This window comes from Hypanus sabinus, chromosome 21, assembly GCF_030144855.1.
Source record: "Hypanus sabinus isolate sHypSab1 chromosome 21, sHypSab1.hap1, whole genome shotgun sequence".
NCBI classification, from domain to species: domain Eukaryota; kingdom Metazoa; phylum Chordata; class Chondrichthyes; order Myliobatiformes; family Dasyatidae; genus Hypanus; species Hypanus sabinus.
The window spans coordinates 29,677,601-29,693,436 of NC_082726.1; the positions used below are offsets into that span (position 1 = coordinate 29,677,601).

Here is a 15,836-nt window from a genome sequence, read left to right on the forward strand (position 1 = left end):
TAGCTGAGTCTTTGAAAATGGACTAGACTACTGACTCAAAGCTATTGCATTAAAGTTCATCATTTTCTTCAGACCGGCACCGTGCGACTTTCTGTACTAGATTCTCCTGCTTCAGCTTGTTTGTGTGCACGGATTAGGAGCACAGGCTGGTGCTTTAATGTACCAAAGTGTGGGTGGGAGATTGATTTGTGCCCAGTGCTTTTGACTTTGGAATGCAAGCATGTAAAGGAGCAAATGGTTTGTTTATCTATGATTTCGAACATAGAACAATGTACGTGGGCAGTACAATAACATAGTGGTTAGCAGGGTTTGATTCCTGCTGCTTTATTTGAGGATATCCTCTTTGACCACGCGAGAGTCCTCCTACATTCTAAAGGTGCATGGTTCGGGTTAGTAGGTTGTAGGCAGGCTATATTGGTGCTGGATTTGTTTCAACACTTACAGGCTGGCCAGTGGAATCCTCACTGATTTGATTTGATGTGAATGTCACATTTCAGTGTATGTTTCGATGTACACGTGACAAAGCTAATCTTTACAGGAACAAGTCCTTCAGCCCACAATGTTATAAACCCATAAAGATATAGAAGCAGAATAGGGCATTTGGCCCATTTTCTCCACCATTCCATCATAGCAGATATATTAACCCTCTCAACCCCATTCTCCTGCCTTCTCTCCATAACCTTTGATGCCCTGACTAATCAAGAATCTATCAACCTCTGCTTTATATATTGAATTGACTTTATTTCTTACATCCTTCACATACACATGTAAAAATCTTTACAATACATCTCCGTCTAAATGTGCAACTTGTATGCTCAGTGACTTGCCCTCCCCCGCTGTCCATTGCAATGAATTCCACTAATTCACCCATCTCTGGTTAAAGAAATTCTGCCTCACCTCCATTCGAATTGGACATCCCTCTATTCTGAGGCTGTGCCTTCTGGTCTTAGACTCGCTCACTATAGGAAACGTCCTCTCCACATCTACTCTATCTAGGCCTTTTAATATCAAATTGGTTTCAATAAGGTCCCCCCTCATTCTTATAAACTCCAGCAAGTACAGACCTCGCGCCAAGAAACGCTACTCATAATGTTAACCCTTTTATTCCTGAAATCATTCTTGTGAATCTTCTCTGGACCCTTCCAATGCCAGCACATCTTTTCTTAGATAAGGGGCCCAAAACTGCCTGCCATGTTCATGCAGTCTGACCAATGCCTTTTTAAGCCTCAGCATTGCATCCTTTCTCTTTTATTCTAGTCTCCTCAAAATGAATGCTAACAGTGCATTTGCCTTCCTTACCACAGACTCAACCTGCAAATTTACCTTTAGGGAATCCTGCACAAGGACTCCCAAGTCCCTTTGCAACTCTGATTTTTGAATTTTCTTTCTATTTATGCTTTTATCCTTCTATCAAAATGCATGACCATGCATTTCCTAACATTGTATTCTATCTGTCTTTTCTTTGCCCATTCTCCCAATTGTCCTTCTGAAGACTCCCTGCTTTTTCAACACTGCCTCTCCACTTATCTTTGTATCATCTGCTGACTTCGCCACAAAGTTATGAATTCCATCATTCAAATCTTTAACATATAAGATGAAAAGAAACTTCCAATACTGACCCCTACTGAATGCTACTAGTCACTGGCAGCCAACCATAGCAGGCCCCTATTATTCCCATTCTTTGCTTCCTGCCAGTCAGCCAATCTTCTATCCGTGCTAATAACTTTCCTGTAATACCAAAGGCTCTTGTCAGATAGCCTCATGTGTACCATCTTTACAAAGGCCTTCTGAAAATCGAAGTAAACAACATCTACTGGCTCTCCTTTGTCTATCCTGCCTGTTATTTTCTGAAAGAAGTCCAACATGGAGCTTAGAAAAGTAGAGGGCTAGATTTGCCAGGCAAGGTATTCCCTTGAGAAAACCATGCGGACTTTGACCTACTTTGTCATGCACTTCCAGGTACCGTGATTCTTCATCCTTAACAATGGACACCCAACATCTTCCATTGAATTCAGGCTACCTAGCCTGTAACTTTCTTTCCTTTACCTACCTCCCTATTTAAGGAGTGGAGTGACATTTGCAATTTCCTAGTCCTCTGGAACCATTCCAGAACCTAGTGATAGAACATATATCATAGAAATTTACAATGTTGTGTTGACCATGTAAGCTACTCTAGAGACTGCCTAGAACTTCCCTACCACATAGCCCTCTATTTTTTTAAGCTCCATGTACCTATCAAAGAGGCTCTTAAAAGACCCTATTGTATCCGCTTCCACCACCACTGCCGGCAGTGCATTCCACACACCCACCACTCTCTACGTGAAAGCTTACCCTGACATCCCCTCTGTACCTATTTGATATTTAAAAGATCATTACTGATGCCTTCACAAACTCTTTCAGAACGCAGGAATGTAGTCCATCTGGTCTAGGTGACTTATCTACCTTCAGACCCTTCTGCTTCTCAAGTACCTTCTCCTTTGTAATAGCAGCAGCTATGGTCATTTCTGCCCCCTGACACACTTGAGTTTCTACCATACTGATAGTGTCTTACACAGTGAAGACTGTTGCAAAATAATTGAGTTCACCTGCCATATTTTTTGGCTGCATTACTACCTCTCCAGCATCATTTTCCGGCTGTCGAATATCCATTCTTGCCTCTCTTTTACGTTTTCGTATATCTGAAAAAAAATTTGGTATTCTCTTTGATATTTTGGGCTAGCTTATCTCCATATATAATCTTTTTTCTCCCTATGTTTTTTTTAGTTACCTTCTGTTGGTTTTTAAAAGCTTCCAACTAATGTTTGCTCTATATATGCCCTCTGTTTTGCTTTTATGCTGTCTTTGACTTCCCTTGTCAGCCAGGGTTGTGTCATCCTTCCTTTAGAATACTTCTTCATCTTTGGGATATATCTATCCTGTACCGTCTGAATTGCCCCCAGAAATTCCAGCCATTGCTATTCAATCATCATCCTTGCTAATCTCTCTTCCAATCAACTTTGGCCAACTCCTCTCTCATCTCTCTGTAATTCCCTTAATTTCACTGTAATACTGATCTATCCGACTTCATTGTCTCCTTCTCAAATTGCCGGGTGAATTCTATCATATTATGATCATTGACTTTGAAGGGTTTCTTTACCTTAAGCTCCCTAATCAATTCTTGTTTATTGCACAGCACCCAGTCTAGAATTACCTTTTCCCAAGTGGGTTCAACCACAAGCTGCTCTTAAAAAAAAATCTTACTGACATTATACAAACTTCCTTTTTTGTTTGGGATCCAGCACCAACCTGATTTTTCCAACCTTCCTACATATTGAAATCCCCCATAGCTATTGTAACATTGCCCTAATTACACGCCTCTTCTATCTCCTGTTGTAATTTATATCCCACAATCTTGACTACTGTTGGGGGCCTCTGTATAACTTCCATCAGGGTCTGGGGTTTTGGCCCGAAACATCGTCACTACCTCCTCCCGTAGATGCTGTCTGGCCTGCTGAGTTCTGCCAGCATTTTGTGTTTTTTATTCTTTTTAACCTTTGTAGTTTCTTAACTCTACCCACAAGATTCCAAATCTTCTGATCCCATGTCTACTGTATCTAAGCATTTGATTTCATTTTTTTTTACCAACAGAGCCACCCCACCACCTCTGCTCTTCCTGTCCTTTCAATAGAAGGTATATCCTTGGATCAAACTAATTAAAGCTGTAATTAAATAGCCAGCTAAACTAATCCCTTCTACCTACATAATATCCATATCCTTCCATTTCCTGCACATTTGTGTGCCTATCTAAGAGCTTCTTTAACGTCCCTATCGTATTTGCCTCTACCGTCACTGCAGGTAGAGGATTCCAGGCACCAACCACTCTGTAAGACAAAAACTTAAAACTTACCCCCTCTTACCTTAAATGCATGCCCTCTGGTCTGAGACATTTTAACTCGGTGGGGGGGGGGGGGGGGGGGGGGGAGATACTATCTATCTACTCTATCTGTGCCTCTCTTAATCCTATAAAACTTTATCCCCTTAGTCTCTGTCACTCCAGAGTAAAGAGCCCAAGTTTGTCCAACCTTTCATGTAGCAGATGCCCTCTAATTCAGTCCACGTCGTGGTAAGCCTTTTAAACGCCTTCAAAAAGCCTTCACATCCTTGCTAAGATCAGACAACCAGAATTGAATGCAATACAGCATAACCATAACTGAAGCTTCCTGAATCTGGAACTCCGTTCTTTGACCAATAAAGGCAAGCATGCCATATGCCTCTGTTACTACCCTTACAAGTTGTGTAGCCACTTTCAGGAAATATAGTGTATTTCAGACGGTCCCTCTGTATACATGTGTGGTGCATTCCAGGTAGTTCATCTTTGTGAAGCCCCACAGATGAAACTTACTCGCAGCTTTGTGACAGTTCCAGTATTCTAGATAGACAGTTCCAAAGGGTCATGATAAAATGCCTTGTCATTTCAGTGATCTGCTGACTATCTGCACAACCCTAACAGGTATTTCCAACATGCCAAAATATGACTATTGCACAGAAAAGCTTTTTTAAATGAGAAAATCGTATTATTTCAGAATGGAAGATCTGACCAACCCGGAAGATGTACGAGTAAATCAGAAGTGTGACCGTAGAATTTCAATGTATGGTTACCTGCGTGGGACATATCTCAAAGCCAACAGTCAAGTTCATGTACCTGGTAATGTATTACTCAAAAGAAGTTTTATGTTTCTGCAGCTCCTTACAGACTGTGTTTGGGAACAGGTGCTTCAGCTAAACAACTTTTAGCTCATACAGGATATTGAGGAAGAAATAGAAAAGATTTACAGGGAAATAAGTTGCAGGGGGCAAGTACCTGAATGACTGTCAGGAGAGGGAAAGGGAATGAGAAGACAATGCAGAGTGTCCTGTGGCCATTCCCCTCAATAATAAGTATACCACATTGGATACTTTTGGGGGAAGAATGACCTACCAGGGAATCCTGCAGCAAACCAGGTCTCTGGTTCTGTGGCTCAGAAAGAAAGAGGGAAGAAGAGGAGTGCAGTTCTGATGGGGATTTAGTAGTTAGAGGAGCAGACAGGAGATTTTGTGCATATGAAAGAAACACTTGGATATGTTGCTTTCTGGGGTGCCAGGGTCAGGGATACCTTGGATCGATGTCACATCATTCTGGGGGGTGTGCGGGCATGAGTAGCCAGAAATAGTGGTACATATTGGTGCCAATGGCATAGCAAAAAAAGGGATGAGGTTCTGGGGAGCGACACGGGCTGCTAGGTAGGAAGCTGAAAAGCAGGATTTACGGGGTAGTAATCTCTGGATTGGTGCCTGGGCTACATGTCAGTGAGGGTAAGGATAGGATGATATGGCAGATGAATGCGTGGCTGAGGAATTGGGGGCAGGTTTTCAGATTTCTGGATCATTGAGGTCTCTTTTCAGGAATGCATGACCTATACAAAAATGAACTCCAGAGGACCAGTATCCTCTTTGGAAAGAGTTTAAGCTGCTGTGGCAGGGGGATGAACACCAGAGTGAATGGACAAAGAATGGGGCAGTTGGTGTACAGGTAGGTTCAGAATGCAGAGAGTCTATGAGGAAAGATAGACAATTGACAGGCCAAAATTACAGTCAGTGGGATAGGTTGAAGTATGTCTATTTTAGTTCAAGAAATATCAGGAACGAGGGTGATGAACTTAGAGCGTGGGTCAGTACGTGGAACTACAATGTTGTGGCCTTTATGGAGACCTAGTTGACACAAGGGCAGGAACAGCTGCTGGATGTTTCGTGGATTGGATCTTACCAGTGGAATGGAGGGGGAGGTGGAAGAGGTAGAGGAATGGCATTGCTAATCAGGAGTTAGCAATGCCGTTCAGGGTATCACAGCTGTAGAAAGGGAGGACATTGTGGAGCAATTGCCTACTGAATCCCTTAAAATATTTTAATTGTGGGCCTGGAAGACATTGCTTTATGTATTTTCATTTAGCATTGGCACATTGTAAAATCTTAGCAAATGCACTGCTAGTAGTTGTTCTTTGTAACACAGTGCATCTTGCCTGTCTATTTACAGTAACGTCACTTGGATTCATTAAAGATTAGCTTTATTTGTCACCTGTACATAGAGCAATCGAAAGATACAGTGAAATGCGTTGTTTGCACCAACAACCAACACAGTTCAAGGATGTGCTGGGATAGCCCATGAGTACCATCATGCTTCTGTCATCACCATGGTATGCCCACAGCTTAACCCTAACCTGGATATCTTTGGAATGTAGGAGGAAACTGAAGTACTAGGAGGAACCACACAGTCGCGGGTGTGCATACAAGTTCCTTTTAGACAGCACTGGGGATTGAACCCGGACTGCTAGTGCTGTAAAGCATTAAGCTAACCGCTAAACTACCATTCCACATGCATAGGTGTAAGACATGACATACATGCGATTTTAAAATTGTTTTTTCCACTCCAGGTGTTGGTGATTTCATGGTGAATAAAGTCGACTTCCTTCCTGATCCCTGTCCACTTCCAGAGCAGCAGAAGAAACGGTCTTTGAATGAGAAAGAGAAGCTGATCTATGCCCCAATGTCTGGAGTTGGTGGCATTATTTATGATAAAGATGCCGTGTATATTGATTTAGGTGGAAGCCATGCACACAGAGATGAGGTAAATATGGTACACTTTCAGTTCTCGTGTTTCTTTTCCCTTTTTGTTAATGTTTTCCTTCCTTCTCCAAACAGAGTTTAATAGTTTCTCTCTGCCCTCCAGTACATAGTGCAAGTGGTTCTGAGGCTTGAGCAAGATCAACATTAGTATCCTTCTCCCCAGCAGGAGACATTACAATTGATTATGGAATCATAGGACATGTAGGATGTAAGAAGAGGCCGTTTAGCCTATGATCTCTGTGCTGTCTGGGGTGCCATGGTAGCATAGCAGTTAGTGCAATGCTATTTTACCCTGGGGGTCCAGAGATCAGTCTTCAATTCCAGTGCACTTTTGCCTGGTAGACCATGGGTAAAAGTGAAGACTGAAAGCATCTGTAGCTATCCAAGAAAGGGATAGTATCATATAGAAAGAAATAGCATACAATGTTGTGAAGATCAGTGGGAAGCCAAAAGATTGGAACACATTTAGGAATGAGTGAGGAATACAGCAAAAAACTGTAAAGAGGGGGAAGATATGTACATTTTGAGAGCGAACCAACAAATTATCATGGAATCATGCAGCACAGAAGCAGGGCATTTTAACCTGACCTGTCCACGTCAATTGTGTTGCCAATCTCCATTAATCCCTGTATGGCTTTTCTTTCATAGTGCCTGTCCAAATGCCCCCCCCCCCCCCCCGGCAACATTGTTGTTTTATCTATCGGTCTTCGCCACCTCCAGCAGCTTTTTTCACATATTCATCCCCTTCCTTGTGGAAAAACCATCATTTTGTAAGTCTGAAGGTAGTTATGGAGACGGATAAGAATGGTTTGCAAGTCAGGGTCCCAAAATGGGGCAAGGCCAAAGATGAACTTGGTGAAAGTGGATTGGGTGCAACTATTTTTGGATAAAATGACATCCAACAAATGGGAGTCTTTTAAAAGGGAGTTGATGAGGGTGAAATGTTTGAATGACATCATTAGGGAGATCTGGATGAACAGGGAAACTGAGGAGCTGATGAAGCAATATCAGGAAGCATGTGACAGATCTGGGCAACTAAAAACACAGTTCTGTGATGAATGCAGGGAATGTAGGAACATACTTGGAAAGGAAATTAGAGTGAAAATCTGCTATGAAAGTTTATAAGGTGAGTATCGAGGTGCTCTCTATTACTATAGAGTATATGATACAAAGTGTATTAAGAGGATTAAAAAGAAATAGAGTAGGTGTTTGTAACATTTGTGACGGTGTGAATGGGACGAATTATAAGTTGACAACTAAGGCAAAAATTGATGGCGTTCTGGATTGTGAGGAAGGTTGTTTAAAGTTACAGCATAATATAGTTCAGCTGGTTAGATAGAAGAATGGCAAATTGAATGTAATTCTGACAAATGTGAGGTGATGCATTTTGGAAAGGCAAACAAAGGTAAATAAACTAAGGGAATGTTAATGAACAGACTAAAGAGCTGTGTGGCGGCTATTGTTGATATGGTGGTGAAGAAGGCAGATGGGACATTCACCTTCATTCATTATGGCTTATGTTAAAGTCATGTAAACACCTTTATAAAGCCTGGGTTAGGCAGTGTTTGGACTATTGACACAGTTCTCATTGGCACACTTCAGAAAGTTTGTGATTGTGCTGGAGGGAGTATAGAGGAGTTTCACAAAGGTGTTGCCTGGATTGGAACGTTAAAGAGAGATTGGATAGGCTGGGTTTGGTTTCCCCGAAGGGAAGGAGGCTGACCTGTTAAGAGACAATAATTTGGGATGAAACTTATCAGAACTGAGAAGAAAGGCCACCGAAGTCAGAATAACAATCCGGGGTGAGGGGAAGGAGTGCAAGCTGGCAGGTGAAGACCAGGTAAGGGAGAAAGTGGGGGAGGGAGGTGAAGGAAACTGGGAAGGAGAGGTGAAAGAGGTAAAGGGCTGAAGAAGAAGGAATCTAATGGTGGGCAATGGGAGAAAGGGAGGGAGGAGGGGGATCAGGAGGTGATGGGTAGGTGAGAAGAAGAGGAGGTGAGATGTTAACCAGAATGGAGAATAGGAAAACAAAGAGGAAGGGAAAGTAAATTATCAGCAGTAAGAGAAATCAATGTTTGCTCCATCGAGTTGGAGGCTCCCCAGATAGAATATAAGGTATTGCTTCACCAACCTGAGTTTGACCTCATCTGGGAAGTAGAGGAGGCCATGAGTAAACATGTGAAAATTGGAATGGGGGACGTTGAATTCAAATGGATAGCTTCTTCCAGAGCTCAGGTGCTTGACAAAGCAGTGCCCCCCAATCTGCTTTAGGACTCATTGACATAGAGGACACTGAACCAGGAGCACCAGCCTCATTTTAATCAGGGATTTCTGCACAGCCCACCTTCTAAGTCATCTGCACCTTCTGACAATACCTGAACCTTAGAAATGTCACATGTTAGAAATACATGAAATGCAAGAGATCATTTAAGGATGGATTATGCATAAGCACATATTCTAGTTGAAACAAATTAAAGGCTGGTGTTACAACAACCTTTCCCCTAATGTCAGCAAAACAAAATAGCAGGTCATTGACTTCAAAAAAGAGGGGTGGTACAATGTTTCTGAGGTTGAGAGGATTGAATGCTTGAAGTTCCAAGTCGAAAACATCACCAGAGTTTGTATACACCGTGGCCAAGAAGCACAGTACTGCTTCTGCTTCCTCAGAGGCAAAGGAAACTTGGCATGTCCCCGTTGACTCTATGAATTTTTATCAATGTACCACAGAAAACATCCCATTTAGATGCATGATGTGGCAACTGCTCTGCCCAAGCCCAAGATTGCACAAAACTGCAGATGTGGATGCAGCTCAGCGCTTTTTAAAAACCCAGCCTCTCCTTCTCCGACTCTGTCTGTACTTTTTGCTGCCTCCGAAAAGCAGCCAGCACCACCCACCAAAGATATTTTGTCTTTTTGTTCCTCCCCCTACCCCATCCCCATCTTCCCCAAAATCAGGCAGATACAAAGGCCTTGGAAATATGTACGACCAGGCTTGAGGACAATTTCGACTCTGCTTTAAGAAACTATTCAACAGACCTCTTGTTCAATAGATTGGAATCTATCATATCATGGCCTTGCACCTTACTGTTTGCCAGCACAGCAATTCCTCTGAATCTGTAGCATTTTATTTAGCATTCTGCTGTTGTTTCCCTTGTATTACCTTGACATGCTGATGTGGATGGCATGCAAAGCAAATATTTTCACTGTACCTTGATACATGTTATAAACCAATTGACAATCACCGATTCTCTCAATGCACTACTAACATCTCAACAGATTTCTTATTGTTTGTGTGTATTGTTTGATTTTCAGGAAGAACAAAGGCCAACCGATGAGTTGATGCAGAGTCTTATTACAACTCATAGTACTATTGATAACAAAATGGTTTCCAGCAAAGTTTCTCTCTTCATGGATTCCCATCCTCTGGAATATGAAGAATTGACAGAAATCAGGTACATTGAAACCTTGAATTCTATGTAAACGGTTCTCTCTCGCAGCTAGAGTTTCTTCATGCACATTTAATCCCAAAGTGATTGTGAACAGCCTTGTTTTTGTTCCTTGCATCATAGAGTTAGTGGAACCATAGTTAGTTGTATTGGAGTGCAGAAAGTCCATCTTTCTTCTTGTGTACCTATTCTTGTACTTCATATGTAGACCAACAGTGTTGGACAGGTCATTTAACACACGATGTGCTGATCTTGATGCCAATTTGTACTATATATCCTCTTCCTGTTTATCATTCATATCCCTCTATTCTCTTAATATTCATGCTTCCACTACTACCACTGGTAGCCCCATTCCTGGTATTTACCATTTTGTGTTTTTAAAAAAAACCTTGGCCCTTGCATTGCCTTGAGACTCCCTGTCTCAACCTTAGAAGCATGTCCCCAAGGCATGTTTACAATGTCCTGTGTATGTTACTCAAAATGGCTTCTTTGGTTTGTTAGGAGTAGGAGTGCTTCTTTGTCGGATAAGTGTTTCTCTCGCTGTTGTTTCGCTTTAGAATGGCTGATATGGTAGTTGTATTCATTTGTTAATCAATGGGGAACGTTATTGTGTCTTGTGAGGCTGGGAACTTGGGGGAGGGGTTTTCGCGGGTTTTTGGTGTGAGGGGAGTCGGGAGAAAGACGCCGAGGGAGGTGGACGTGCGCTCGGAAGACCACCGGGGAGTCCGGGGTGGAAGACGTGGAAGTCAGAGGCAAGCGACGAAGGGTCGAATGGTTCGATGGTTGAGCTCCAACGAGTGCACTAAACAGAGAGAACTTTGATAAGTTGGCGCCTTTTGTTTTTTTCCATATATATATATATATATATATATATATATATAGTATTGCCTAATACTCTTTTAATTTTAGTAAACTCTTTAAAGTGTATTTCATAACGGTATTTGTTGTGGGTTTGATACTGTTGGCGGGTGCGAGGCATAAACTCGATTCTCACAGCACCTGCGCGTACGGGAGGTGGGTTGGTGAGTGGCTGGATCTCCGTTTCCCCTAGACATATACCAGCCTTTTGGGTAAGGGTTACACACGTCTGCCCCTGGGGTAAAGGTCCTGTCTTGCTCTATCTTTGCTTCTCATAATTTCAAATCTATCAGGTCTCCCTTCAGCCTCCGACACTCTAGGGAGAACAGCTCAAGTTTGTCCAAACTATTGCTTATACCCTCCAATTCTGACAACATCCTGGTAAACCTCTTCTGCACTCATTCTACAGACATCCTCCCTATAATGGGGTGACCAGAAGTGCACACAGTGTTCCATTTGCGGTCTGACTGTAGTTTTATATAGTTGCAGCATGACTTCCTTACTCATGTATTTAATCTGCCTACCAATGAAAGCATGCAATATGCTACCCATTTGTGTAGCCGCTTTCAGTGAACTATGGATTTGGACCCCAAGGTCCCTCTGTACCTCAGTGCTATTAAGGTGTCTACCATAAGCTGTGTACTTTCATTTGGCTTCCCAAAGTGCCGCACCTCACACTTCCTCAGGTCCTCCGTCTGATGCTTCTCTTCCCGAATCTTTAACTAATCTATATCTCACTTTATTCTTTGACGGTCCTTTACACTGCTCACAACTCCACAATCTTAGCGTCATCTGCTAATCCACCGATCTGCAATCATATCTTTGGTTTATATCACAAAACAGCAGCTGTCCCTGCACCAGTTCTTGCGGAGCAATACTGATTACAGTGTTCCAATATTAATAACAGCCTTTGACTCTCTGTCTGAGTTTGTTGTTGCCAGCTTAGGAAAAGGCAAATAGTGCCTTTTATAGTGGAAAATTCTAGCACAGGAGTCAGAATTTTATGCTGTAGTTGTGCAGGGCGTTGGTAAGACTGTGCTGTTACTAAGGCATGCGGTTTTAGCATCCCTTTCTGAGGAAGGATATTCTTGGTATGAAGGGAGGGCATCAATGTTGACACTTCAGTCCTATCAGCTCCAGAATCAGACATTAGTTAGTTAGGTTTATATTCATTGGAATTTGGAGGATTGAGTGGGGTAGCAGTGTACTTTATACAGTTTTGGTCATTCTGTTACTGAAGAATGTCATTAAAAGAAAACACATTTACAAGAATTTTGCCAGGACTATTAGAGTATGTGTTATTAGGAGTGAATAGGCAGGCTAGAACTTTATTCCTTTGAGCATAAGCGACTGAGATGTAACCTTACAAAAGGGAGGGTAAATGCACAGTCTTTTTCCCAGGCACAGTAGCAAAAACTAAAGTGCATAGTTTTTTGGTGAGAGGGCAAAGATTTAAAAAGGGCATGTGGGGCTAAAATGGAACAACCTGCCAGAGAAAGTGGTTGAGGAAGGTACAGTGATGACTTTTAAAGTGCTTCTGACTCTGATGATTGCTCGTATTTCATTTACCTTCCTTAGTACCAACTCAACCTACAAGCTAACCTTCAGGGAATCATGCACCAGGAATCCCAAGTCACGTTACACGTCCAATTTCTGAATTAGCTCCTCAATTAGAAAATAGTCATCATCTTTATTTCTTTACCAAAGTGCATGACAATACACTTCCATACACTGTATTCAGTCTGTCATTTTTTGCCCATTCTTTTAATCTCTCCAAGTCCTTCTGCAAACATGTTGCCATCAATTCTATCATCCAGATCATTATCATATGTGAAAAATAGCAGAGACAACAGCAACACCTGAGGAAGGGTTGGTACTGGGCCCACGGCTGTTTACCATTTGCATTGATGATTTGGAAGAGGGGACTGAGTATAGCGTAGCAAAAATTTGTTGATGGCACTAAACTGAGTGGAAAAGCAAATTGTACAGAGGATGTGGAGAGTCTGCAGAGGGATATTGATAGGTTAAGTGAGTGGGCCAAGGTCTGGCAGATGGAATACAATGTTGGTAAATGCGAGATCATCCACTTTGGAAGGAATAGTAGAAGAGCAGATTGTTATTAAAATGTGCAAAGGGACTTGAGAGTGCTTCTGCATGAATTGCAAAAAGTTGGCTTGCAGGTACAGCAGGTTATTAAGAAGGCAAATGGAATGTTGGCCTTCATTGCAAGAGGGATTGAATTCAAGAACAGGGAGGTCATGGTACTGATGTGGCACACCTGGAGTACTGTGTGAAGTTCTGGTCTCCATACTTGAGGAAGGATATACTGGCTTTGGAGGCAGTGCAGAGGAGATTCACTAGGTTGATTCCAGAGATGAAGGAGTTAACCTTTGAGGAGAGACTGAGTCGCCTGGGGCTATACTCTCTGGAATTCAGAAGAATGAGAGGGGATCTTATAGAAACATACATAATTTTGAAAGCGATAGATAAGATAGAAGCAGGAAAGTTGTTTCCATTGGTAGGTGAGACTAGAACAATGGGACATTGCCTCAAGATTCAGGGGAGAAGATTTAGGATGGAGATGAGGAGAAACTTTTTCCCAGAGAGTGGTGAATCTGTGAAATTCTCTGCCCAGGGAAGCAGTTGAGGCTTCATCACCAAATATATTTAAGATAGAGTTAGATAGATTTTTACATAATAAGGGAATTAAGGATTATGGGGAAAAGGCAGGTAGATGGAGCTGAGTTTATGGACAGATCAGCCATGATCTTACTGAATGGTAGGGCAGGCTTGATGGGCCAGATGGCCTACTCCTTCTCCTATTTCTTATGTTTTTATGGTTCTTATGTTCTTGCGGACATTCAGAGTAATTACAAAGAAATAAAATCAAGCAAAATAATAATAATAATAATAAATAAATAAGCAATATATATTGAGAACATGAGATGAAGAGTCTTTGAAAGTATGTCCATAGACTGTGTGAACAGTTCAATGTTGGGTAAGTGAAGTTATCTCCTCTGGTTCAAGAGCCTGATGGTTGAGGGGTTAAAAGAGAGAATAGCTTGGATAGTGGGGATCTGTAATGATGGATGCTACTTTCCTGTGACAGTGCTATATGTAAATGGGCCCAGTGGTGGGGAGGGCTTTGCCTGTGATGGACTGGGCCATATCCACTACTTTTTATAGGCTTTTCTGTTTAAGGATATTAGTGTTTCCACATCAGGCTGTGATGTAACCAGTCAATATACTCTCCAGCACACATGTTAAAATTTTAGATGACACACTGAGTCTTCGCAAACATTTAAGAGAGTAGAGCTACTGCCATACTTTCTTTGTAATGGCACTTGCGTGCAGGACCCAGGTCAGATCCTCTGAAGTGATATACCAAGGAATTTAAAGTTGCTGACCTTTCCATCTCTGATCCCCTAATGAGGACGGGCTTATGGACCTCTGCTTTCTTCCTCCTGTAGTCAGTAATCAGCTGACATTGAGTGAGAGGTTGTTGTGACACCACCCTGCAGATTTTAAATCTCCCTCCTATATGCTGATTCATTGCAATCTTTGACTTGGCCAATGTCATTGTTGTTGCCAGCCAACTTAAATCTGGCATTGCAGCTGTGCTTAGCCTCACAGTCTGAAGTATAAAACAAGTAGAGCAGGGGCTAAGCACATTGCCTTATGATGCATCGGTGTTGACGGTGATGGTGGAGGAGATGTTGTCAGCCCATTTGCTCCCAACAATCCCATTTCCCTGTAACTTTACTCTCATGTCCCTTTGATGCACTTTTTATTCCAAGATGTGCACCACAAACTTCCACTGACACTAATTATCTTTCCAGCACACCTTTGGGATGGGGGATGAAGCCAGTTGGGCAAATTGGGGAGAAGCTCCACACATTCCTCATCTGAGCTTAGTGTTGAATCTGGATTGTTGGAGATCAGAGGCAGCAGATTAGCTTTAGTTTGTCAAATACTGCTGAGGAGTACCAAAATGAGAATTTCGTAATGAAGGTAATCAAAACTGATGATCATTTGCTGTGTTTTCTGTTTTAAAAAAATGCATTTATTTTTCGCAAACAGATTCAAAATGCCCAAGGAGGAAAAACAGATTGATCCAGAGAATGGACGGGTGAGACGTAAAGCTGTATTTGATGATGAGGGTGATGATGAAATGAGTCAAAGTGATGAAGAAGGTTATGACTCTGAAAGTTGTAATGAAACAGACAATGAAAATGAGGAAGCAACCAACAGTCAAGACGAGACTGACCATAAATCAGAATATTATCCCCAGCTGCCTAAAGCCTTGAAGTTGGAGGGGCCAGATGCAGAGGCTACAGTAGAAAGGCCGGCATTTGCTGATGATGACTCTGAGATTGATTCAGAGGCGCAGGTGACTGATGAGTCTGATCCAGAGGATGATATTGTCGGTGATTCTTCAGAGACTTTACGTACTAGTAACAAAACACTAAAGGAGCAACCAGTGATGAAAAGAACTTTGCAAGGAATTTCAAATCGTAAGCAGAAAGATGAGGCGCTGACAATGTCAGCGATGGATACTTCTGAAGAGGGTGAAAATGTAAACTTACTTGTGAAACAGACAAGGTCAGAGTTGTCAGAAGACCTGCTACATCAAAGACACTGTGACACTGAACAGTTACTAAAAGACGATTATGAAGAAAAGACTGATTTAATTGTTGAGACACCAGGTATATGAAATTTTTGATTTGGGTAATACTTGGGTTGTTACTACTTCAAAGCTTTGAATATAAAGAAAAACAAACAATATCTATTTCATATTTCTCCCTCACTTGTGGGCTGCCCCTAACGTAACTCTAGTTTGTATTGGTTGTTAATGCAAACACATTTTACTGAATATTTTGATGTACATGTGAT

At 41.9% G+C, this 15,836-nt stretch overlaps 1 protein-coding gene across 1 annotated transcript in view; it reads left to right on the plus strand.

Moving 5' to 3' along the window:
• Positions 1-15,836, plus strand: part of bms1 (BMS1 ribosome biogenesis factor) — a 97,392-nt gene that overhangs the window by 30,127 nt on the left and 51,429 nt on the right. The window contains exons 7-10 of the mRNA XM_059946194.1: positions 4,563-4,684; positions 6,447-6,640; positions 9,952-10,091; positions 15,024-15,649. Of these exons, the coding sequence (XP_059802177.1) occupies positions 4,563-4,684; positions 6,447-6,640; positions 9,952-10,091; positions 15,024-15,649 (1,082 nt within the window). The remainder of the gene's footprint in view (positions 1-4,562; positions 4,685-6,446; positions 6,641-9,951; positions 10,092-15,023; positions 15,650-15,836) is intronic.